This window comes from Physeter macrocephalus, chromosome 17 (assembly GCF_002837175.3).
Source record: "Physeter macrocephalus isolate SW-GA chromosome 17, ASM283717v5, whole genome shotgun sequence".
NCBI lineage: Eukaryota > Metazoa > Chordata > Mammalia > Artiodactyla > Physeteridae > Physeter > Physeter macrocephalus.
Genome location: NC_041230.1, coordinates 20,340,819 through 20,368,643, shown reverse-complemented (window position 1 = coordinate 20,368,643; position 27,825 = coordinate 20,340,819). Strand labels below are relative to the sequence as shown.

Below are 27,825 nucleotides of genomic sequence, written 5' to 3'. Positions count from 1 at the left end.
ATCACAAGCTATGTGGAGATGTTGATATTTCTACAATATGAAGTCTTGAGTTTATATCTGAACCAGAATTCCATACTTACAAATATATAACTAGTGAAGAAACTAAACACTTGAATCCTATCATTGGTGCATTATTTCCACACAGCCAAACTTCAAGGAAAAAAAAAAAATAATATACTGTTTGGTCATGTGACTTGACTGTTTACTAGCACTAAGCTAGGGCCACCTGTTATATTCAGTTCCTAAAATAGCAATAAATCTGACAAGGGAGGGAACTGGCTAACTTCTTGCATGAAGGCATCCTCTCTCTCCCTTAGACAGTACTGCAAGGTATCTTGTCTGCCTTGAGTTTTTGTATTTCTAATATATGCACATTTAAACAGTCTGAAAGTACTTTTTCATGTCAATACTCTTTTTAAAAAAATTACTTACTCTTCTCAAATATAAAAAGTAAAGAAAACTAAATTCCATATTTAAACCCTAATTTAAAGTCATGTTTTTTCCTAGAAGTTATATTAGAAAGAACAAAAAATGTGAAAACCCTACATGATACTTTTTAGTGTGGCATAAAGTATAGGTTCAACTTTCTTTTAACAGATTTTGTATAATTGACTAGGTTCAGGAACAGTTTTAAACTAAACCATGTAAATCAATATAATTATTTATAAAATAAAATAATTATAATAGTTATAATTATATAAAATATAAAATTGTATTTATATTAATTATAATTATATTCACATATAATTATAATGTGATATAATTATACATAGTGTAATATAGATATAGTGTAATTTTTTTTTTTTTTTTTCGGTATGCGGGCCTCTCACTGTTGTGGCCTCTCCCATTGTGGAGCACAGGCTCAGCGGCCATGGCTCACGGGCCCAGCCGCTCCATGGCATGTGGGATCTTCCCGGACCGGGGCATGAACTCGTGTCCCCTGCATCGGCAGGCAGACTCTCAACTACTGCACCACCAGGGTAGCCCATGTAATATAATTTTAAACAATGGCATATTCAGGACTACAACTTGATATGTAAATGACATTTTAAAAAGTCAAATATTTTAATAAGTATTTCTTCCCTCCTCTAAAATACAACAAAATTACAAAGTGAAACTGTAATATTACATTTAAGGAAAACTATTTCAAAGTGTACTTTTGCAAATAAGTTACTTCATTGTCTCTTGACTTTAACCAATTATTTAATTAAATAACATCAAATTATATTCCTAATGTATATGAAATATAAATGTGCATAAAATAATCCTTTTAAGTCCTCAGTACACATGCACACACACACAGATTCAAACAGAAGTGAGGTTTCAAGAGATTGTTGACAAGACTGATTGAAAACTAATACAATTAGAAAAATCAAATTACTCCCATTTTTAAAAATCAGTAACTTTATATTATGCATTCATTACCAATAAGAGATTGATATAAATTCCTGAAGAGAAAATACTGACAGCTTAATTTTTGAGGAATTCTTCCTAATATAATCTATATGATTTCATTAGCATTTACAAGTAGAGCTGGAAACAGAATTCTACTAATTTTTTTTCTTTTCTTTTTTTTTTTTTTTTGCGGTACGGGCCCAGCCGCTCCATGGCATGTGGGATCTTCCCGGACCGGGGCATGAACTCGTGTCCCCTGCATCGGCAGGCAGACTCTCAACTACTGCACCACCAGGGTAGCCCATGTAATATAATTTTAAACAATGGCATATTCAGGACTACAACTTGATATGTAAATGACATTTTAAAAAGTCAAATATTTTAATAAGTATTTCTTCCCTCCTCTAAAATACAACAAAATTACAAAGTGAAACTGTAATATTACATTTAAGGAAAACTATTTCAAAGTGTACTTTTGCAAATAAGTTACTTCATTGTCTCTTGACTTTAACCAATTATTTAATTAAATAACATCAAATTATATTCCTAATGTATATGAAATATAAATGTGCATAAAATAATCCTTTTAAGTCCTCAGTACACATGCACACACACACAGATTCAAACAGAAGTGAGGTTTCAAGAGATTGTTGACAAGACTGATTGAAAACTAATACAATTAGAAAAATCAAATTACTCCCATTTTTAAAAATCAGTAACTTTATATTATGCATTCATTACCAATAAGAGATTGATATAAATTCCTGAAGAGAAAATACTGACAGCTTAATTTTTGAGGAATTCTTCCTAATATAATCTATATGATTTCATTAGCATTTACAAGTAGAGCTGGAAACAGAATTCTACTAATTTTTTTTCTTTTCTTTTTTTTTTTTTTTTGCGGTACGCGGGCCTCTCACTGTTGTGGCCTCTCCCGTTGCGGAGCACAGGCTCCGGATGCGCAGGCTCAGCGGCCATGGCTCACGGGCCTAGCCGCTCCGCGGTATGTGGGATCTTCCCGGACCGGGGCACGAACCCGTGTCCCCTGCATCGGCAGGCAGACTCTCAACCACTGCGCCACCAGGGAAGCCCCAAAATTCTACTAATTTTACAACATGGGGATTCTCTAAACAAACTATCACAACATAATATTGTGAAAGTAAAAAGGGCTTCATGGTAATTTTGTGGTAAGTACCCTTGCATTTCTCCAAATAGAACACATGTTGCTTGCTAGTAAAACAAAAAATCTGCTACTTAACTATGTAAGAAGATACATTATCCAGGGAGTTAGTACATAGTGTCCCCAGCAAAGAAAAGATTTTAAATTCTCTATCAGATGTTTGAAGCCTCCTGGGAAAAGGCCTGTACTCTTGTTTTTTTTTAAGCAATATTCCCCCAACATTTTATTTACAAAAATTTCAAATCTATAGAAAAGCTGAAAGAATGCTACAATTACTCTTCACCTGGATTCACCAGTTGCTAAAATTAGCTTGCATTCTCTAATTTATTTTCTGCAGTATTTGAAGTATCATTACCCACACATATTTCAGAAGTATCTCCTAAAAACAAGGACATTCTCCTACATAACCATAATATCATTATCATACCCAATGAATTGATACTATAATGTCTAATATACAGTGTATATCAAATATAATCCAATTATCCCCAAAATATATTTTACACTGTTTTTTAATGCGTGATTCAATCAAGGTTCACACATTGCATGTAGTTCTCATAGTCTAGCCATCTTCACACCTATTTTCTAATCTTCTATGATTACTACATTTTTTAAGAGCTCAGGCAAGTTGTCTTACAAGTAGTCACAATCTGGCTTTGTCTGATTGTTTATTTACAGATAGAGCCATTTACACATTTTGGTAAGAAGTCGATATGGGTAATGTGCCACATCAGGAGGCACCTAATGTCAGTCTGTCCCATTACTGGCTTGACTACTTGGTTAAGCTGCTATTGGTCCTAAGACTACTAGTTGCTAGACATTTAATGAAGCTACATTGTGCTTACATAGAATATGGTAAAAAACACTGGTAGTGACATTAGCAAACAAGTGCTGAAGGTGACTGCCTTTATATTATCTCACTATTTGATTTTTTTTTACAAGTGCAATGCATCAATGATTTAAGACAGGGGAATCATGTTCATGTGAAAGATACAATTTTCAAATCAGAAGTACATGCATGTATCACCTTCAGAAAATTAATATTCAGAAACCTCATTTTTGTAACGGTTAAAATGTATCACTATTGACTATGTGTCAGGACCCACAACAGATGCTTTCCATATATAGTGAAATAAATGAAGTAAGGAGAATTTTGTATTGTGAAAAGATTTATTTTACTTTATGAAATAATTATTTGACTTACAACCAGATTTATTAAGTGATACCCCAAAGAAGTATAGTGAGAAAAACACTAAACTGGGAGAGGGAAGGAGAAGAGTCCTGGCCCTGGCTCTGTCATTTACTAGTTGTGCAATTTTGAACAAATCTGTTAACTACTCTAGGCCCTAGTTTTATCATCTGTAAAATTCAATCACCATCAATTTCCTCTGTGATTGAAACCAATCAACTCAACGAGAATGGGCAATTCATTCTGTCAAAGACTAATGATGATTTACAAACCTAGAGATGAGAAATTTTGGTCACAAAGTCATAAAATGTTAGAACTTGTCTCATGTAAATCCTTAGGAAAACTGAAAGGTTTAGAGTCCTAAAAGGAGATGTGAGCAGTTGCAGGTCACACAGTTACTCAGCAGCAGAGCCAAAAGATAGCTGCCCAATTTGTCTTGGGGCTACAAAACCCTATTACCTAGACTTGGAGTTACTAGTAAAAGACACACCAGCTTACCTGTATGCAAGAGCCAAAGCCCAGGCCCCAGCAGCGCAGTACAGACTGTCATGGATCTTGGCCTTCTGATCATCACCACATGTTTTTGTGGGAAAGAGACCTGTGGTTGGACTTTGATACAGCAGCAATGTTGACTTGACTGTAATTGAAAACAAGAAAAAGAATGAATTGTAAAGCCATCCATTTCCCTTGAGCTGAAGGTCTTAAACTTCTTTGGTTTCCTCATCCTACAATTTTGTTATTTCTAAACTTAGCTGTAGTATAAAACTTTTGAAGATGTAGAAACAACTCCGGGTTAGTAACTGCACCCTAAGTAGGGATCCACCCTGCATGAAGGGGTCTTTCCACTTTTGAGGAAAGAACTCAGCTAACTGGCATTCTAAAAGCCTTTAGCACATCCTTCTTTATGTCAGTAAGTGTTATAAGGTAACATCAGATACAGAAAAAAAAAAGATTAACCAAAAAACTAAGTATATTTTCAAAAATAAGTTCAATAGGGAAAAATAAAGCAAATATACAACAGAGTTGTATACATTTGCTAAATCCAAAGCTAACTCAACCCTAAAAGGCCAGAATCCTGTTTTTCACTGATGACTAATTCGTACCCGAAGAGCAATGTATTCATTTTACATATTATATTAGTGATATGTTTAACATTTTAAAACTGAATCCCATCCTTATATGACATGAAAACAGCAAGCAAATAATTATTTTGTGAACATTCAACTTAAGTCAAAGAAGTCTGAAATCAGTGTTTTCCAGTTGTCCCTCAGTATGCACAGGGATGGTTCCAGGACCCACCATGCAGGCGAAAATCCTCAGACACTCAAGTCCCTTATCTAAAATGGCTAATACAGTAGGCCCTCCTTATCTGCAGGTTCTGCATCTGCAGATACGGAGAGCAAACTCTACTACCTTTTATAAAAGAGTCCTAAAATAGAAATATAAACACACTAAAATTACATTTTCTAAAAGCTATTTTATTCCTGTCTAACTATAAATGGATGAGTAATGTTTTTCCCCAAAATAAATTAAGTTACTCTAATCTAGATTGGCATATGTCAACTACTTTAGGACAGTTTTTCAAAGGTCTAAAGTACTCTGGTCCATCACAGAGATTAAAGACTTTAATTTCTTTTTCTTTTTTCAGACTAATCTGACATTATCATTTCTTTCAGAATACCAGGGTATTTATTATTTTTCACAGAGTAAAAAACTGGTCCTCATAGTCCAAAGTAAAAAACTGACATTTCTTTTAAAAGGCAGTTTAATCTCTTTAGCTAGTTATGGCTACAAAGATAATAAGTGGGCAACATAAGAATATATATCAGAATCTTGACCAAAATAAGTTGAAATAAGGTTTTACATGATGTTGACACAAAAAAATCCTTCTCCTTAGTGAGACAAATAAATCAAATTTTATATTTGACATACTAGGCCACATAAATGGCACAAGAAGCAAACTGACAAAAAAAATTAATAGGCATTTCCAACTTATGGTCTGATGAACAAAGAGGAGCCCCCTAAATACATACATATCTCAAAATTGCTTGCTCACATTAAGTAACAAAATTTGTCAGGTTGATCCTGACAAAAACAAAATAGCAACCAAAAAAACAGGGACCTGATATCAGTAACAGTAACCTGAGATTACCTTTTGAATCTCAATGAATTAGAAATGGATATAAAAGGTTCAGGACTACATAGGAACCACGTATAGGTGAATAAGCAAGGAATACTTCTACAAAATCTTTGTGTAAGAATTATTCAAGAGACAGCCTCTAGTTCTCAAATCTGGTACGATTTAGGAAGACTAAAAGGACACAGAGGACACTGGTGACAGTTTTTCAAAAGGATTCAAGGGACAGATATGACTTGTCAGATTCCTTTTATAGTCCCCATATCATATGCAGTTGGAATATGTAGCTGTCTAAGCACTGAAACTACCCCAACATCCAAATGAGAGACCATCATCCATATAATGTATATAATATAACTAAGGCATAGCTACCTAAGGACATGTTTTCCTCAGGTTTTGCTTACCAAATCTGTAATAGTGATCCAATTTATCCCACAGAGTTTCATTATCAGGTCTTGGAAGATTAATACTTTTAAGAGGTTCATAAACTGAGCCTGAAAGAAAAATGAAAACCCATCAAATTCAATCATTTTCATCCAGATAAACAAAGAAACTTCTAAACAAATGAAGAAGCTCTACTTAGCAATCTAATTTTCATTTTTATAGTGAACTATAACATTTCACTACTTGTCAAATTTTGGGTGGGAAAAGGAAAAAGAAGAAAGACTTGTAGTATTTCTAAATGTTATGAGCTATCCCCCTCCTCACCCCCAGCAGTCAAGCCAACTAACTCGTGTATACTGGTTCTAACATCTCAAATATCACTAATACTCCTGTGGTAGTCCAGTAGCTCAATAATTTCAGTTCCTTCTGAGAAATATCAATATGTCTACATGCCCTGAAATCCAAGCATTATTCCTTATCCTCATGCATTATCAGGCAGTTTTCTGTCAAACAATCATACCCCCAAAACCTCAAGGAAAAAGATACTGTACATGTTTCAAAGTCATCCACTTCATGAATATTCAGATAGTTTTCATACTGAAAGCCTGAAGCCTCCACTTTCTCCTAGGTAGATAATACTTGCCTTATTATCTAGACTATAAGCAGAAACCATTTCTACTTCTCAGCCACGGAAACTACAGCAAGGTGTTAGCAGAATACACTGCTCAAAAGCTACAAAATTCACGTTAATCATGATAATCTGCCACAAAATGAATACAGAAAATTGTTCACTTGACTAGTCCACTTTCTCAACTGCTGACTGAAAGGAAGACATCTGACCCTTCAGCCATCAGAATAAGTACTGACTCTCATTCTTGTTAAAAGCATTCAAATTATAAACATCTCAAAGTCACAATTAATCCACCCTGGGACTCAGGTAATCCATGTCATATAGTCTAACAACATAGCACAAGAGTGAACCTATAACTTACCAGGGCAGGGGGTCGTGTTGGCAGGCATTAAGAATCAGTTTTTAAAGAAAATTAAAGCATTTATGTTCGTAAAATTGCTATGTCCAGTATGCTAGTTTAAAGCCAAGTTATTTGAAATCTCTTTATGTTTAGGGGAAGTAAGGTAAAGATCTACACATTCAGGCAATAGTCCCATTATCTTCTGTTAGAAAGAGAGATGACTTATGGATGAAAACAGGGAATATGAAATGACTTGCTCTGAGTGAAGAGATTTTTCTAAAAAAGTCTTCACAATGACACCAAAGAGAATGGCCCCCATAGTGAAGTACGGAGAGGACTACCAACACAGAGAGGAAAGCACCAGGACTGCAAAGGAGGAAAGGGTCCACACATGCTCTCTGTCTCTATGTATTCAATTAGCTCTGGGCAGGTTTAAGTATATTGGCAGTATATGGGCAGCCTGGCAGCTGGGAAGGAATGCTTGCATGTTAGGTGATAAGCTCTGGGGGGTCTACACACTCTCGGTGAAATTCAGCCATAATTAATAAAATAAAATCAGGTACAAATCATCACGTTTTAAATTGTGCATATGGATATACAAAGACTAAAGGGGACATGTTTGCTGGGGTGGAATGATTGTGGAATGATGTTTTTACTTAGATTTTATTTTGATTTGTTTTTATTTATTTTGTGGTGAAATGATTTGTTTTTATTTCGAGCACTATTCGTAGAGCTAAGATTTTGCTTTATATGAGAAAAATAAAATCACCAAATGTTGCATATATATTTTCATTACAATTAGATAAATAATACATGTGCGTATGGATAAAGATTGAAATAGAATATGCAAAACTGAAATCTACTTGCATTATAATAACAGGTGAATTTATTTTGAAAGATTATTTTAATGACATTGTATCAGGGTTTTTAGAGTGAAAAAAATACTTCCTTTAAAAGTACTATTACATTTAAGGTGCCCCTTACCTCCCCCAAAAGACTAAAATGATTCTGTCATCTAATGTTTTTCAATAAAATCACCCATGGAGTTTCTTAGAAGCAACAATAAATAAACAAACGGGAAATCAGACTTTTCAAGAAAATAAATACCCATTCAGCAAGAGCTAAAAGAGAAGATGTTCAAAGCAAAGCAGAAAAGTATAAAAGTAAAATCAGCTAATTCACTGAGAATCTATGTTTTCTTATACCTTCCTATATCTTCAAAGAAAGCCCATGGTAAATTAAGAACAGCTTGGCTAGATAAATGTCAACACTTCAGTGATCACCACTATATTGCTTCTGAAGTAACTGCATAAAATTAAATTACTTAGAAAGGAAAAGCAATAATGGAAACATTTTAAACAAGAATTAAACATCTGAAAAGCATCAATACCAATACAAATGTGGAGGAGAAAGAAATCAACAATGGAGTACAAGTTCCCAAAGACAAAGAAAAAGATGCAAAATAACAGAAAACTCTAATAATGTTTAGAGTTCAAAATGAAATGAATTTTAAAAATATATATTTCTCCTTTCCATGTTTTTCTCATCTGAATTTTGCCTATATCTAAACACCACAAAGTAAAATGAAACTTACCAGTTATCAAGTTTGTAAAATGAGTTTAAACATGTCAACCTGATTTTTTACCTGACAATTCATTTTGTATTAGAAAAATACAGTCTAATCTTCATTTCAGAACACATTACATCAAAAAGATAACAGTGACAAAGAAGATGAAGCAGAAGTTGTTACCTGAAGAGAAATATTACAGCTTTATCATGAAGGAAGAAAGGGCTATTTACTAAAAAAGAGACTAAAGAATGAGCTGCTCTGTGAGACATAAACAGTATTATAGAAAGAGATAAACTTAACAAAGGTATAAACTTTCTGAATTTTGCACTATAAACCCAGAAGGTTTCTGAGTGTTATGGAGAGGCTCTTAAGAAATCACAAAACAGCACTGATAGTTAAACAGCAACTGTTAAAAGCATGAAATAGATGACCCAAGAGGAAATTCAAGGCGGAAAACTGATCAGCAAACCAAAACAACATCAGAAGTGTATTATTTGGGCATCTTACTTTATATGATTCAAAGCTCCTTAATACATACAAAAATATTATTAATCAAGACTTTGATGATCCCTAAAGTAGCTTTATCATTTTTCCATGCATGGTGGTGGACTAAGATAAATATCATTATTTATTCATTCAGTTAATATATACAGTGAATGCATAAGGCTCTGGACCATACATCTAGCAGGCTACCAAGGCCTACAGATTAGGAAGAAAGGTAAGGTTTTGAATAAGATTATATTATATATATGAATAACAAGGTAGAGTGGTGAGTTCCTTAAAAGACAAAGGACAGAAAAATTTAATCCCCCTGTGGGGCGCAGAGAACAGGGAACTCCTGCATTGCAATCTCTAAACTTACGAGCAATTTCAAATAATGAATTGCCATCTAAATATGAAGGTAACAACTGAACTCCAGGAAAATGTTGTCATAAATATATATACATATATGCACACATACTTAATATAGTTATTTTTTTAAATTTATTTTTAATTTATTTTATTTTTGGCTGCATTTGGTCTTTGTTGATGCACGCGGGCTTTCTCTAGTTGTGGCGAGCAGGGACTACTCTTTGTTGCAGCGCGCACTTCTCATCGCAGTGGCTTCTTTTGTTGCAAAGCACAGGCTCTAGGCACGTGGGCTTCAGTAGTTGTGGCAAACAGGCTCAGTAGTTGTGGCTCACGTGCTCCATAGAGCACAGGCTCAGTAGCTGTGGCACAGGGGCTTCGTTGTTCCGCGGCATGTGGGACCTTCCCAGACCAGAGCTCGAACCCGTATCCCCGGCATTGGTGAGCAGATTCTTAACCACTGCGTCATCAGGGAAGTTCCTAATACAGTTCTAAAACTTATACACGTCTCATGAAACAAGATACTATATACTAAGATTTTTTTTGAAGTGATACACATGAAGGTTTAGGTGAAGAAATTATATCACTAAAGGGTAAATTTTATTGACACACTGACCCAAGTATGCCCTTTCACAGGATAATTTTATTATAAATTTAAATCCTTAGAAAGGACCATAGGATTCTGATTCTCTCCCTCAATTAAAATAATTTCTTTTCAGATTAAAAAAAAAGATAACATTCTATCACCCTAAAAAAGGTATCATTAACATTTTGGTACGTTTTAGTACATTTGGTACATTAACATTTTAGTGCATTCTTTTCAGGCATTTTTTACTGTGTATATATTTTTTAATGCATACACTTTTTAATGTGTATATATTTTTTAGTGTGTATATATCACATAAACACATAAAATTTACCACATATAGGATCATAACATACATACTGTTCTTCTCATGGACATAAGTCCTTTTTTTCCTTACCTCATCCTCTTGCTCTCTTCTGTACTCATAACCACACATTTTCCATGTTTATATAATCAAACATATAGGCAAAAATGAGAGAAAAGTCTTCCCTTGCTCGTTTTATAAAAATGGGATCATGACACAGACCTGTGCTTGCATTTAGCTCCTCTCATTTAACAACACACAGGAAATCACTAAAAGTGATGGCTCTTTCTTTTGCTATACTACAACTTATTCCACTAGCCCCCATTAGTGGGTATATAATTTGCTTCCTATTTTTACCATCACAAACAATACTGAAAAACACAGATATACATAGATATAACCAGGAGTGTGCTAGAACCAGTTAGAACTGGCTGGAGAGAGTCAACTGTTAAATTGTCAGGAATTTTGGGACTGGTTGTGAAACACAGCCATAACTGCAAATTAAATTACAACTAATTATTAAAAACAATGGTAATAAATAATCAAGCCTCATCACTTCCTAATTATTTTACTACATTCTACTATTATATATACTTTTGAGTTTATTTATACCTATATATCTGTACATTGGAAATAGTATGTAATAGCATGTTACAATACATATCTTCCCAACTCTGCATTCAGTAATGTCATGTAAAGAAGTAGTATTGAATTAAATGATAAATGCACTTTTTACAACAAATGGCAAATTACATTTTTTAAAAAGGCTAAAATAATTCACATTTCTACCAGTAATATAAAGGCTCCATTCTTTTAAAAGCTTTTCCAATCTGACAGGAGTAAAGCAGTAGCCCTCTTTTACTTAACTTTCATTTCTCAGACTATTAGTGAGTTTGAGAATCTTTACAAACTGGCCATTTGGATTTGCTCTTCTGTGAACTGCCTACATCCTATTGCCATTTGCTACTGCTTTATCAGTGTTTCTGTCATCAATTTCTAAGAGCTCTTTGTATGTTTTGTGTGCTATTTAACATTTCCATTTCAAATATTTTCCCCTGAGCTTTCATTAGTATACCAATGTCAAAATTAAAAAAAAAAAAAAAGTAACGGTCAATCTATCTCTTTCCTCATTTGGTTCTAGTCTTCCTTTCTGTTTAAAAAGGTTTTTGATAGGGACTTGGTCCGGAAAGATCCCACATGCCGCAGAGCAACTAAGCCTGTGTGCCACAACTACTGAGCCTGCGCTCTAGAGCCTGCATGCCACAACTTCTGAAGCCCACGCGCCTAGAGCCCATGCTCCGCAGCGAGAGGCCACCGCAATGAGAAGCCCACGCACCACAATGAAGAGTGGCCCCTGCTCACTGCAACTAGAGAAAGTCCATGCGCAGCAAAAAAAGACCCAAGGCAACCATAAATAAATTTATTTAAAAATAATAATAAATAAATAAATAAGTTTTTGATAACCCCAAGGTTATACATATAGTTACTGCAATTTTCTTCTAAGTTTTTTATAATGTTAAAAAAATAAAGTTTCCCACTTAGCTATTTTATCCATTGGGAATTTGTTTTCTAAACCGCTTTTAAAGTAAGTAGTAAATTCCATTCATTTTAAAAAGATCAAATTGGTAAAATTTTTTTTTTTTAGGTTACAAAATATTCAATAGAAAGATCCATTTGTCCTAAATTATAAAGAGGCCATCTCAAACTATGGGATTCAAATAGACAATTTCCTCTTGAAATAATACAACTTAATTTTCAAAAGCTATATAAAAACTCTAGTATCTAATAATGTAGCATTTGATCTACTTATATGCAAGATTTCAAACCCATCATGGACATATGATATTTACAACAGCTTAAACAATAATCAGCTTCATGTGCAGCTACATTAATGTCTCTAAAAATCGCAATTGCTTGGAGCAACATATATTGATTTTTTTAAGTACTGTACGTAGCACTCAATGATGCATATTGACACAAAGTTAAAACATAAAGTATGCTGTACCCTTTCATTTTTCTATAGGTCTTGGGTTCTAGCAGAGAAATACACAAAAAATGTGAAAGTAGAATCTTAGCCCAAGGAAAGAATCAATCAATATCTTCTGTCTGCGTTTTATTCATGATTCTCTAACTTTGGGAATGGAGCAGGGTGAGATTCACCAGTTCTAAAGACTGCAACTTTAGAATCTTCTGCCTGAGCTAATGGTAAACAGCTAATTTTATAGACATAGGACATTAAGAACTGTGATTTTTCAGTCAGGAAAGTCTCTGAAAGCCTTAGTCTCTTAAGCCTAAGTTTTTGAAAACTGTGAAGTGCAGAGGCTAATAAACTAATAAGAAAGCAGGTACAAAGACGCAGTTGAATAACCAAAATCCCTGAGCTAACATATTCTCCAAAAAAATAATCAGGAACTAAGAAGAATCTGAAGCCCTTGCATGGTACAGGGTCAAAAAGCCCCACAGTTTCATGCGGTTTGGATAGTCCTTATACTTACATGCATATAGAGAAGGTGAGGAGGGCAGGAAGGGTACAGACCAGGAAGGCATGGAAAAGCAGATAGCCTTGTACATGAACATACAAAATATATGCAAACCACGTCTGTGGTTTATCAGTTAATTATTAAAACATTAATTTCTGAGTTGTTAAGATATCAAGGCTTCCCAGAGTATAATAATTATATGTTTATCATCTATACATGATACAACGTATTTTCAAGCAACTTTGAAATTTAAATTATATCATTAACTTGGGATGATAAGTTCTTCATCTTAAAATTCCCTTTTACTCCTCCACTGATAAAAACTAGAAGGATACTACTATAGAAAGGACAAATTATTCTAATACATTCTCACTTTTGTATCCCTAATGCTTGTACTAGGAGGTTCACAATCCAAATGTTTATTGAATTAAACTGCATGACCCACATGATTAGGGGGAGGCCTTCTTCAATTCCACAGGCAGAGTTAATTGTTCCATATTCTGCATTCTTACAGCACTCTGTAAATACCTTAAGTACAGTTCTTGCTTATGACAATATATTTTATTTTCACTAGTTGATTAATGTGCTATACTGCACTGGAAGCCGATCTACAACAGGGACCATATCTAGTACATAGTAAATGGCAGTGACAGTTTGGTAAGAGAGGGAAAAAAAGGAGAGAAGCTGACAAAAATAGTTTTCCTGAAAAGTTTGTTTTCAGGAAACTTCTGATGACCAGTTTACAATATTCTCACAGGCTATGCTATCTCCTGCTGCTCCCATCCAACTTGATTTAATCATCTAGTCCCACCTCTTCAGACTTTCATGATTAGACAAGTTGAAAAACTTACCTTACTAACTTTAGAATGGATACCCATTAACTTTTATAGTTAAAAGGTTCAAATACACTATACATGACTCAGCACTTTGAGCATCTTCAAGATCACCAACATCTCCTTCCAAAACAAAAAAACAAAACTTAAACCATTATTTTCTTTACTGTATAATTTCTTAAAATGAGAAAGGGAAATTTTGCATGCATTGTACCAGATACTTTACATACACTGTCCCATTTCATCTTCCTGACAAAGGAAGGAGGTTGGCATTAAATTGAAGCACAAAGAAGTTATTAAATGGCAGTCTAAATTTGAACACGGGGTTCTCTAAAGACAAACTATATGTGTGCTCTTTGTCCTATACCATGAAACCTCATAAAAATGCTTGGCTAAGAAGAGTTAAGAGCCCTAAATCCCTGTTTTCATTTTCTGCTTTAAACAACAGACTGCTCCAAAATTATAAGTACATGTATATATACATATATATATACTTTTCCTTACTTAACTCCAATTTATTATCACAGTTCTTCTGAACCCTCAACTCCTTAAGTCTATGTTTCTCCATGGCAAGTTGGGTAAGAAACATATTTTAAATGTAAAATATGAAGTGGCAAATATAAAATAGCACAACTTCTTAAAAATGAAGTAAAATTTGCCTCTTCAACTAATCCAAATAAGATGTGAAAAGGCCATTCAACTGTTCCCATTTTATTTTTAATAAAAGGTATTAAGTTTTTCCAGTGACCTTTAAGGAAGGAGACGGCCAATAAAATCTATTCAAGGATATTAAATCTGGTTGATGTTTCATGAGTTGACCTTATAAATACCAATCACTCAATTAGCTATTTCATTTCCCTTTCTTATTTATAGTCTAGTAGAGTCCCTTGCCATAATATACCATGAATGTATATGATTTCTGTGAGGTCAGAGCTGTATTCTAACAATTCTAGTGTTTCTAAAAAGTTTCTGGAACTCCCTTTATGAAAAAAAATGCATTCAGAAATGACACAGTTATTTAAATTTCTCAACAGTAGTTGTTATACTCACTGTTATAACCCCAGTGCCAGTAGTGCCCGGAAAACAGTGAGCACTCAATAAATATTTATTCAACAAATGGAATTAATATCCTCTGATATCTAAAATTTCCCAACAATTACTCGGAATCAGCTGCAATGAATAAGGTGATTCATCAGGTGAAGTTAGGTAAGACTCACTGATCAATACCCTAAGCTGTGACCATGTAGTAATTTAACTTGTTCTATTCTTCTGTTTTAATCTGTTCTGTTCTCTTCTTCTATTGCTCATAAAGGAGGATCTGAATGAAATCATAAAAGGATATGATTTAAAAATGATTTGCTCACTAGAATAAATGTATATAGCTTACAAGTGAGTTACTTTATAAAGGATAATACTAATCTGAACATATAAGATTTCTGAAGAGAAACCCAGAGTCATTATTTCATAGTTGTATTACAAGTAAAAATTTTCAATTCCAAACTTCTAAGACTTAAATGATAGCATCTTAGTTAAATATTAATTGAATTACATGGAGGGGAAAAAGAACTTCACTATACACCATTCCCAATCTTTACAAGAAATACTCAATTTTATTATGTCTTGTTATTATAGTGATTAAAAGCATGTGACATGAGGCATTTTGCTGTATCATACGTTATTAAACACAAGTCCTACAGAAATAATACTTTCAAGCTATTCAGCATTTAGAAAGATGGAAACAAACCATTTTCCTTTATCATTTGCACTTTGATAAATCCTGGTCTGTATTTCTTGTCTTGGCAGAGTTCAGTAATGCATTTAATATGAATGTTAATACTACTTGTTATAAATTGCCCTGATAACACTTTATAAGGTAAGCTTGAACAGAGGAAGTTTTGAATGTTAATCGAAAAAAATCACAATAAACTATGAATTAGCAAAGTAAGCTAACACTAAGAATAAAAATATTCTCAACCAGAAAAAAAGCAAAAGTACTTTTGACAGTATAGAGTTTGTAGACAATGAATGCTAGCTAATCTTCTCATCAAAATGCACTGAAGTTTACATCACTGGCTAAGTAAGAGGGCAGAGATGTTTTTGCCATTTTCTACACTATACCATCAGACTTTGGCAATTTGCTCCAAAGCTGTCCTGAGAGTCTGTGTCAGTAAACTGCCTTCTATGAAGACCTACATACAATAAAATCATAACTGACAAAACTTTCCTGTATGGAATCCAATCACATTTTTTTTTTTTTTTTTTTTTTGTGGTACGCGGGCCTCTCACTGTTGTGGCCTCTCCCGTTGCGGAGCACAGGCTCCAGATGCACAGGCTGGGTGGCCATGGCTCACAGGCCCAGCCGCTCCGTGGCATGTGGGATCTTCCCGGACCAGGGCACAAACCCGTGTCCCCTGCATCGGCAGGCGGACTCTCAACCACTGCGCCACCAGGGAAGCCCCACATTTTTTAGAAGCCATCTTTTACCCTAGTGAATAAGGTCAATCCCAAGGTTCAATCAAGTAAAAAAAAAAGAGGTCTCCCTGCTCTCCATCGTCCCTCCTCCTCATCCCCCAGAGTGTAAGGAAGCTCCTGGATAGACACTGTCATAATACCTAGGAGGTTGTGGAAAGAACATGGGCTTTGAAAACAGACAGACCTTGGCTGCAATCACAGCTATGTCCTTCACAACACTGTGGATTTCGGCTCTCTCTTAGCTACGACTTCTAATCTGTAAAGTTGGGGAAAATTTAATCTCACAGGATTGTAGTGAGACTTAAATGAAATATTTTAAGTATAGTACTGGCACACTGTATATTAACTACTGATTGTCTTCCCTTCTCCACCCTTAAATTTTTGAATCTCCTCTTGCACTTAGCCTAGGACTGGTCACAAAATTAGAAATCAAGGAATTTTGATTAATTGTTAATCAGAATCCTCCTGATCAATGCAAGGATGGATAAGCCCCACACAGTGATTTTAAATCTGTAATTTTAAAAATCAGTAATTAAGAAACAGCAAAAACATAACTGAATGGAATTTGAGCTGTAAATGTGATACTAAAGAACCCTTGGGTTGATATACATAGTTTAGTATCTATGTGCAGAAGCCATAGGAAACCAAGATTACCACTTTCTCTAAGCATGCCAGATAAACGAGCATTACTTAGGGTGCAAGAGGGAGAAAAGCTCAACTAAAATATGACCCTGAACTACATAGGAGTGATGCTAACAGGGCTTCAATACAACTTTATAACCAAAATGAGTAATTATTTCTGAAGCATGATTATTCAGAACTAACCTTAATGTCACTAACAACCTCCAAGTCTAATTATGGCCAACTGTCAAACATCCCCAAAAAACATGCAATCTCTGTGGGGACACAAAGCAAACTCAAGACCCTTAGGAGAAGAATAAAATCTGTCATTAAGAAGCATAGGTTGCATATTAGGTTGCCATACCCATGTTATAATGAAGATATTAAAACACAAATTAACCTACATTCTAATACATACATTTAATCATAGAATTGGAATACTATAATAGGCATTCTTTCAGTACTAAATGTATACAAGCAGAACACTATTCAAACCACCTAGTATGGCTTAAATTGTTTCCTGTCTACTCTAATTGTAGCTTAACTCTGCCATATTTTCTTTTTTAAAAATCTTTATTGGAGTATAATTGCTTTACAAGAGTGTGTTAATTTCTGCTGTATAACAAAGTGAATCAGCTATACATATACATATATCCCTATATCTCCTCCTCTCTCTTGCATCTCCTCCCACCCTCCCTATCCCACCCCTCTAGGTGGACACAAAGCACTGAGCTTATCTCCCTGTGCTGTGGGCCTGCTTCCCACTAGCTATCTATTTTACATTTGGTAGTGTATATATATCCGTGCCACTTTCTGACTTCATCCCAGCTTACCCTTCCCCCTCACTTTGTACTCAAGTGCATTCTCTACATCTCCGTATTTATTCCTGTCCTGCCCCTAAGTTCTTCAGAACCTAATTTTAGATTCCATATATACGTGTTAGCATATGCTAATTTGTTTTTCTCTCTCTGACTTACATCACTCTGTATGACAGATTCTAGGTGCATCCACCTCACTAACTGAATTTCGTTTCTTTTTATGGCTGAGTAAAATTCCATTGTATACATGTGCCACATCTTCTTTATACATTCATCTGTCAAAGGACACTTAGGTTGCTTCCATGTCCTGGCTATTGTAAATAGTGCAGCAGTGAACACTGTGGTACCTGTCCCTTTTTGAATTATGATTTTCTCAGGGTATATGTCCAGTAGCGGGATTGCTGGGTGGTATGGTAGTTCTATTTTCAGTTATTTAAGGAATCTCCATACTGTTCTCCATAGTTGCTGTATCAATTTACATTCCCACCAACAGTGCAAGAGGGTCCCCTTTTCTCCACACCCTCTCCAGCATTTACTGTTTGTAGATTTTTTGATGATGGTCATTCTGACCAGTGTGAGGTGATACCTCATTGTAGTTTTTGTTTTGTTTTGTTTGCAGTACGTGGGCCCCTCATTGCTGTGGCCTCCCCTGTTGTGGAGCACAGGCTCTGGACACGCAGGCCCAGTGGCCACGGCTCACGGGCCCAGCCGCTCCGCAGCACGTGGAATCCTCCCGGACCGGGGCACGAACCTGCACCCCCTGCATCGGCAGGCAGACTCCCAACCACTGAGCCACCAGGGAAGCTCCCTCACTGTACTTTTGATTTCCATTTCTCTGATTAGTGATGTTGAGCATCCTTTCATGTGTTTGTGGGCAATCTGTATATCTTCATTGGAGAAATGTCTATTTAGGTCTTCTGCCCATATTTGGATTAGGTTGTCTCTGTTTTTGATAGTGAGCAGCATGAGCTGCTTGTATAGTTTGGAAATTAAACCTTTGTCAGTTGCTTCGTTTGCAAATATTTTCTCCCATTCTACGGGTTGGCTTTTCGTATTGTTTATGATTTCCTTTGCTGTGCAAAAGCTTTTAAGTTTCCTTAGGTCCCATTTGTTTATTTTTGGTTTTATTTCCATTTCTCTAGGAGGTGGGTCAAAAAGGATCGTGCTGTGATTTATGTCATAGAGTGTTCTATGTTTTCCTCTAAGAGTTTTATAGTTTCTGGCATTACATTTAGGTCGTCAATCCATTTTGAGTTTATTTTTGTGTATGGTGTTAGGGAGTGTTCTAATTGCATTCTTTTACATGTAGCTGTCCAGTTTTCCCAACACCACTTATTGAAGAGGCTGTCTTTTCTCCACTGTATATTCTTGCCTCCTTTATCAAAGATACAGTAACCATATGTGCATAGGCTTATCTCTGGGCTTTCTAACCTGTTCCATTGATCTATATTTCTGTTTTTGTGCCAGTACCATACTGTCTTGATTACTGTAGCTTTGTAGTATAGTCTGAAGTCATGGAGCCTGATTCTTCCAGCTCCATTTTTCGTTCTCAAGATTGCTTTGGCTATTCGGGGTCTTTTGTGTTTACATACAAATTGTGAAATTTTTTGTTCTAGTTCAGTGAAATATGCCATTGGTAGTTTGATAGGGATTGCATTGAATTTGTAGATTGCTTTGGGTAGTAGAGTCATTTTCACAATGTTGACTCTTCCAATCCAAGAACATGGTATATCTCTCCATCTGTCTGTATCATCTTTCATTTCTTTCATCAGTGTCGTACAGTTTTCTGCATACAGGTCTTTTGTCTCCTTAGGTAGATTTATTCCTAGGTACTATATTCTTTTAGTTGCAGTGGTAAATGGGAGTGTTTCCTTAATTTCTCTTACAGATTTTTTTTTCATTAGGGTATAGGAATGCAGGAGATTTCTGGGCATGAATTTTGCATCCTGCTGAGTTACCAAATTCATTGATTAGCTCTACTAGTTGTCTGGTAGCATCTTTAGGATTCTCTATGTATAGTATCATGTCATCTGCAAACAGTGACAGCTTTACTTCTTCTTTTCCTATTTGGATTCCTTTTATTTCTTTTTCTTCTCTGATTGCTGTGGCTAAAACTTCCAAAACTATGTGGAATAAGAGTGGTGAGAGTGGTCAACCTTGTCTTATTCCTGATCTTAGTGGAAATGGTTTCAGTTTTTCACCATTGAGAACAATGCTGGCTGTGGGTTTGTCATATATGGCCTTTATTATGTTGAGGAAAGTTCCCTCTATGCCTACTTTCTGCAGGGTTTTTATCATAAATGGGTGTTGAATTTTGAGTGCTTGTGATTGGTCTGTTTACATTTTCTATTTCTTCCTGGTTCAGTCTAGGAACAGTGTGCTTTTCTAAGAATCTGTCCATTTTTTCCAGGTTGTCCATTTTATTGGCATATAGTTGCTTATAGTAATCTCTCATTATCCTTTGCATTTCGGCAGTGTCAATTATTACTTCTCCTTTTTCATTTCTAATTCTGTTGATTTGAGTCTTCTCCATTTTTTCTTGATGAGTCTGGCTAATGGTTTATCAATTTTGTTTATTGTCTTAAAGAACCAGCTTTTAGTTTTACTGATCTTTGCCATTGTTTCCTTCATTTCTTTTTCATTTATTTCTGATCTGGGTTTATCAGATTGATTGACTCGCGTATATTGAAGAATCCCTGTGTTCCTGGGATAAACCTCACTTTATCATGGTGTATGATCTTTTTAATGTGCTGTTAGATTCTGTTTGCTAGTATTTTGTTAAGGATTTCTGCATCTATGTTTATCAGTGATACTGGCCTGTAGTTTTCTTTTTTTGTGACATCTTTGTCGGTTTTTGGTATCAGGGTGATGGTGGCCTCATAGAATGAGTTTGGCAGTGCTCCTCTGCTATATTTTGGAAGAGTTTGAGAAGGATAGCTGTTAGCTCTACTCTAAATGTTTGATAGAATTCGCCTGTGAAGCCATCTGGTCTTGGGCTTATTTGTTTCTACGTACTTTTTGATTTCCCTTTGGATTTCTTCAGTGATCTCTGGGTTATTTAGTAGCATATTGTTTAGCCTCCACGTGTTTGTAGTTTTAACAAATTTCTTCCTGTAATAGATATGCAGTCTCACAGCATTGTGGTTGGAAAAGATACCTGATATGATTTCAATTTTTTTTAAATTTACCAAGGCTTGATTAATGACCCAAGATATGATCTATCCTGGAGAATGTTCCATGAGCACTTGAGAAGAAAGTGTATTCTGTTGTTTTTGGATGGAATGTCCTATAAATATCTATTAAGTCCATCTTGCTTAATATGTCATTTAAAGCTTGTGTTTCCTTATTTATATTCATTTTGGATGATCTGTCCATTGGTGAAAGTGGGGTGTTAAAGTCCCCTATTATGATTGTGTTACTGTCGATTTCCCCTTTTAGGGCTATTAGCAGTTGCCCTATGTATTGAGGTGCTCCTATGTTGGGTGCATAAATATTTACAATTTTTATATCTCCTTCTTGGATTGATTCCTTGATCCTTATATAGTCTCCTTCTTTGTCTCTTGTAATAGTCTTTATTTTAAAGTCTATTTTTTCGAAAATGAGAATTGCTACTCCAGCTTTCTTTTGATTTCCATTTGCATGGAATATCTTTTTCCATCTTCTTACTTTCAGTCTTTATGTGTCCCTAGGTCTGAAGTGGGTCTCTTGTAGACAGCATATATACAGGTCTTGTTTTTGTATCCATTCAGCCAGTCTATGTATTTTGGTTGGAGCATGTAATCCATTTACATTTAAGGTAGTTATTGATATGTACGTTCCTATTACCATTTTCTTAACTGTTTTGGGTTATTGAAGGTCTTTTCTTTTTCTTGTGTTTCCTGCCTAGAGAAGTTCTTTTAGCATTTGTTGTAAGGCTGGTTTGGTGGTGCTGAATTCTCTTAGTTTTGCTTGTCTATAAAGGTTTTAATTTCTCCGTCAAATCTGAATGAGATCCTTGTTGGGTAGAGTAATCTTGGTTGTAAGTTTTTCCCTTTCATCTCTCTAAATATGTTCTGCCACTCCATTCTGGCTTGCAGAGTTTCTGCTGAAAGATCAGCTGTTAACCTTATGGGGATTCCCTTGTATGTTACTTGTTCCTTTTCCCTTGTTACTTGTAATATTTTTTCCTTTTATATAATTTCTAATAGTTTGATTAATATGTGTCTTGGTGTGTTTCTCCTTCGATTTATCCTGTATGGGACTCTCTGAGCTTCCAGGACTTGACTATTCGCTCTCGCATATTAGGGAAGTTTTCAACTATAATCTCTTCAAGTATTTTCTCAGTGCCTTTCTTTTTCTCTTCTTCTTCTGGGACCCCTATAAGTTGAATGTTGGTGCGTTTAATGTTGTCCCAGAGGTCTCTGAGACTGTCCTCAATTCTTTTCATTCTTTTTTCTTTATTCTGCTCGGTGGTAGTTATTTCCACTATTTTATCTTCCAGGTCCCTTATCCGTTCTTTTGCCGCAGTTATTCTGCTATGGATTCCTTCTAGAGAATGTTTAATTTCATTTATTGTGTTGGTCATCATTTGTTTGCTATTTAGTTCTTCTAGGTCCTTGTCAAACGTTTCTTGTATTTTCTCTGTTCTATTTCCAAGGTTTGTATCATCTTTACTGTCATTACTCTGAATTCTTTTTCAGTTACACTGCCTATTTTCTCTTCAGTCGTTTGGTCTGGTGGGTTTTTACCTTGCTCCTTCATCTGCTGTGTATTTCTCTGCCTTCTCATTTTGCTTGACTTACTGTGTTTGGCGTCTCCTTTTCACAGGCTGCAGGTTCGGAGTTCCCGTTGTTTTTCGTGTCTGCCCCCGGTGGCTACGGTTGGTTCAGTGGGTTCTGTGGGCTTCCTGGTGGAGTGCACTGGTGCCTGTGTTCTGGTGGATGAGGCTGGATCTTTTCTTTCTGGTGGGTAGGACTGTGTCTGGTGGTGTGTTTTGGGGTTTCTGGGAACTTATTATTACTTCAGGTTTTTTTTCTACTAATGGGTGGGGTTGTGTTCCTGTCTTGGTAGTTGCTTGGCATAGGGTGTCTATCACTGCAACTTGCTGCTCATTGAGTGGAACTGGGTCTTAGCATTGAGATGGAGCTCTCTGTGAGAGCTTTGGCTATTTGATATTATGTGGGGCTGGGAGATCTCTGGTGGACCAATGTCCTGAACTCGTCTCTCCCACCTCAGAGGCTCAGGCCTGACACCCAGCCGGAGCACCAAGACCCTGTCAGCCACACAGCTCAGAAGAAAAGGCAGAAACAAAAAAAAGAAAGAAGAAAAATAAAAGTTATTAAAATTTAAAAAATTATTAAAAATTAAAAAATTTAAAAAAGAAAAAACAGAGCAACCAACCCAAAGAACAAATCCACCAATGATAAAAGTGCTAAAAACTATTATTAAAAAAAAAACACGAAAAAACGGACAGATAGAACCCTAGGAAAAATGGTAAAAGCAATGCTATACAGACAAAATCACACAAAGAAGCATACACATACACACTCACAGAAAGAGAAAAAGGAAAAAAGAAAACTATTATATATATATTAAAAATAAGGAAGAGAACAACCAAACCATTAAACAAATGTACAAATGATAATAAGCTCTAAATACTAAACTAAGATAAATATAAAACCAGAAACAAATTAGATGCAGAAAGCAAACCCCAAACCTTCAGTTGCTCCCAAAATCCACTGCCTCAATTTTGGGATCATTCGTTGTCTATTCAGGTATTCCAGAGATGCAGGGTACATCAAGTTGATTGTGGAGATTTAATCCACTGCTCCTAAGGCTGCTGGGAGAAATTTCCCTTTCTCTTCTTTGTTCCCACAGATCCTGAGGTTCAGCTTTGGATTTGGCCCCACCTCTGATTGTAGGTTGCCTGAGGGCATCTGTTCCCCACCCAGACAGGTCGGTGTTAAAGTAGCAGCTGATTGGGGGCTCTGACTCACTGAGGCCGGGTGGAAGGAGGGGTACAGAATGCTGGGCGAGCCTGCGGCGGCAGAGGCCAACATGACATTGCAACAGCCTGAGGCATGCCATGTGTTCTCCTGGGGAAGTCGTCCCTGGATCACAGGACCCTGGCAGTGGCAGGCTGCACAGCCTCCTGGGAGGGGAGGTGTGTACAGTGACCTGTGCTTGCCCACAGGCTTATTGGTGGCTGCAGCAGCTGCCTTAATGTTTCATGCCTATCTCTGGTGTCCACACTGATAGCCACGGCTCGCACCCATCTCTGGAGCTAGTTTAGGCGATGCTCTGAACCCCCTCTCCTCGTGCACCCCAAAACAATGGTCTCTTGCCTCTTAGGTAGTTCCAGACTTTTTCCTGGACTCCCTCCCAGCTAGCTGTGGCGCACTAACCCCTTTCAGGCTATATTCATGCAGCCAACCCCAGTCCTCTCCCTGGGATCTGAACTCCGAAGCCCGAGCCTCAGCTCCCAGCCCCCACCTGCCTCAGCGGGTGAGCAGACAAGCTGCTCAGGCTGGTAAGTGCTGGTCGGCAGAGGTCCTCTGTGTGGGAATCTCTCTGCTTTGTCCTCTGCACCCCTGTTGCTGCGCTCTCCTCCATGGCTCCAAAGCTTCCCCCGGTCCCTGCCCCCCTCTCCACCAGTGACGGGGCTTCCTAGTGTGTGGAAACTTTTCCTCCTTCATGGCTCCCTCCCAGAGGGGCAGGCCCCGTCCCTATTCTTTTGTCTCTGTTTCTCCTATTTCTTTTGCCCTACCCAGGTATGTGGGGAGTTTCTTGCCTTTTGGGAAGTCTGAGGTCTTCTGCCAGCATTCAGTAGGTGTTCTGTAGGAGTTGTTTCACATGTGGATGTATTTTTGATGTATTTGTGAGGAGGAAGGTAATCTCCACGTCTTACTCCTCTGCCATCTTGAAGGTCCCCCCTCTGTGCCATATTTTTTATGGGCTATTAATTTTTTATGTAATACAAAACTGAAAGAATGTAACTCTGGGTGAACACTAACACTATCAAAATTTTGCTGTACTTTAATTTGCGTTATAATTTAGTTGTAAGAATTTTATAGTAGTAAAAAAAAGCAAAATGAAAACTGGAGTCATCATAATGGATATTTAGGTAAAGTATTCAGTTTAAGGTATATAGGGACTTCCCTGGTGGTGCAGTGGTTAAGAATCTGCCTGCCAGTGCAGGGGACATGGGTTCAAGCTCTGGTTCAGGAATAATCCCACACGCTGTGGAGCAACTTAGCCCGTGTGCCACAACTACTGAGCCTGCACTCTAGAGCCCGTGAGTCACAACTACTGAAGCCTGCACACCACAACTACTGAAGCCCTCACGCCTAGATCCGGTGCTCCGCAACAAGAAAAGCCATGGCAATGAGAAGCCGTGCACCGCAACAAAGAGTAGCCCCCACTCACCGCAACTAGAGAAAGCCCACGTACAGCAACAAGGACCCAACACAGCCAAAAATAGATAAATTTTTAAAAAAAGAATATACAAAAACAAGTATTAGGTATTCAGCTTATACTATTGCAAATTAAACTATACTGTAACATGAAACCATAATAGAAATCAGCCTGAACTTGCTAGTTTTTTGTAGTTAATTTGAAGACCTTTTACTGTTTCCTTTCCTTTTCAAACAATTATATCTATTACTTGAAGCACCTACCCTCATTTTTATGTTCATTGTATAAGACTGTTGAATCCTATCTTACAAGGATGCCTAGAAAAAATAAAAAAACTTTTCTAAAGGCAGTGTCTACTGGCATCATTCTGCCTGAACTGATAAGCTACATGAGACATGAAAGAGGCCAGATCCTCTTCACACCACCACCAGCACCACCATCACGGTACTCCAACAAAGATCCTCAAGCAATCAGCACTTCAGTTTCTCAAAGAAATACTTGTGGAAAATAAATTGGACAAGGGGAAAAAATAACCTTAACTTCTAGTGCTGACCAAATATGCCTCTCATTTCCATTTAATTGGCTAGGGAACTCCTTGAAAATGGAGTCACTCATTACATCCTGAAGCAGAGCCGCCTACTGAGATGGAGACTACAAGATCTTCTGGACATAGAAAGGATCACCAAATATAATTAAAGAAATAATGTACAATAAAGACATCAGAAGTAAATGTGAATAATACCAAGTAATTTCCAATAACATCTGTTGGAAAATTAACTTTTGTTATTAATGTATAGCAATGGGCTCAAACAAGAGTCCTGAACTAGCAACCCAAATGCCCTGGGTCAGCTGAGTAAAAGGATTTAGGCCAGGTCAATCCAGGTCAGAAGTCAGAGCCTGGAGTAGACCTGAAAACTGGTAAAAGCAGAAAGCCACACTACTTAAAGGAAGCTGCAGAAACAGTCATGGTCACACATAGGAATGTGGGGTCATGACTAACAGGAATCAGCGACGCCAATAATGACATATTTATCTGAAGACTAAGTTCAATATTGGGAACATGAGAATACTTAATTCAGAGCCCAAGATCTAAGACATGAGGATGTTACACAGGACTGCTGCTCAGCAAGTATGGTGCTATGGATAGACTTTTGATCTCCAAAGTGTAGGCGATCCACTAGCAGCAGGGCCTTGTCTGGGAGCTTGCTAGAACTGCAGACTCACAGGCCACATCCCAGACCTGCTGTATCAGAATCTGCATTTTAAGGAGATCCAAGGCTCTACAGAGGAAGTTATTCCATCTTGTAAAAAACAAGAGAGGGAAGGGGAAAAAAGAGAAGAAGAAGGGATCAAAATCAAATAGCAGCTTTGTTATCTTAGGAAAATCCAACTCCACAACCCCTAGACAATAAGGCTGTGAACTAACCAAAATAGCTTAATATCAAAACTAACATCTTGATCATAAAAGCTTGCTTCAAGACCCCAAATTGCTATACAACCAATCCAAAGCTATCATGTCATCAACTTGCCCAATCCCAACCAGTTCCCCATCTTGTAAGATCTGCCTTAAAATCACCCAACCTAAGTTCTAAAACCCTATAAATATTCTCCCCTGACTGCCCTGACAGTCAATGGTTAAGAGCCATAACATTTTGAAGTAGAAAGGAACATGAACAAGCATCTGGTCTAAGCCCTTTGTTTTATGGAAGAAATTTCGCAATTTGTTCAAGAAGGCAGAACTAGTTAAAAATAGAACTAATATCAGAAATAAAATCTCTTGACTCCCTCTTCGGGGGTCTGGTTTTTTTTTTTTTAATTTACATTCATTATTTTGGCCTTTATGTCCTAGAGCAGGGGTCCCCAACCCCCGGGCCACAGGCCGGTACCAGTCCGAGGCCTGTTAGGAACCAGGCCACACAGCAGGAGGTGAGTGTCAGGCAAGTGAGCAAAGCTTCATCTCCCGTTCCCCATCACTCCCCAGGCTAGCATTACCGCCTGAACCACACCCCCCACCCTGGGGAAAAATTGTCTTCCATGAAAACAGTCCCCTGGCACCCAAAAGGTTGGGGACTGCTGTCTTAGAGGATGACACTGCTTAACTCTAACATAATTTACCAATATACCCAAAACATTACACTTAGTGGGAGGTGTCAATATGCATCACACCAGACTGAATATAAACACAAAAATTCACTTTTAACCAAAGAGATCAAAAAAGGTAAAAAATAATATAATAATCTCATTATTACCAGCATCATAATAAAAACAGCTTACATTACCATGTGCAAATATGCATGCTTTCATTTATTTCTCACAACCCTATTATGCAGGTATTGTTATTATTTTCATTTTACAGATTTTAAAAAAATGAGGTTTTGACTTATCCAAAGTCACACTGCTATCAAGTGGAAGAGCTAAAACTTAAACACTGAAGTAGGCTTTGTTTTTTTTGTTTGTTTAACATAAAACAAGCAAAGATGTTGAGTATATAGTTATTTCAGCTGTTCTCTTGAAATTACGATTTCTTATTGTGAAAATAATACAGATTCCCAGCAATATATAACCTGCTTCCAAAGGAACATTTAAATAAGAAATACCACTTTAATAACAATTTTCCCCAAAATACTAAGTTGTTTTCCAAGCA

General features: G+C 36.6%; 1 protein-coding gene across 1 annotated transcript in view; it reads right to left on the bottom strand.

The window, feature by feature from the left end:
• The window catches only part of PHKB (phosphorylase kinase regulatory subunit beta), a 205,263-nt gene that overhangs the window by 156,770 nt on the left and 20,668 nt on the right, over positions 1-27,825 (bottom strand). The window contains exons 3-4 of the mRNA XM_028477729.2: positions 6,306-6,395; positions 4,263-4,401 (exon numbers count right to left, since the gene is read on the bottom strand). Of these exons, the coding sequence (XP_028333530.1) occupies positions 4,263-4,401; positions 6,306-6,395 (229 nt within the window). The remainder of the gene's footprint in view (positions 1-4,262; positions 4,402-6,305; positions 6,396-27,825) is intronic.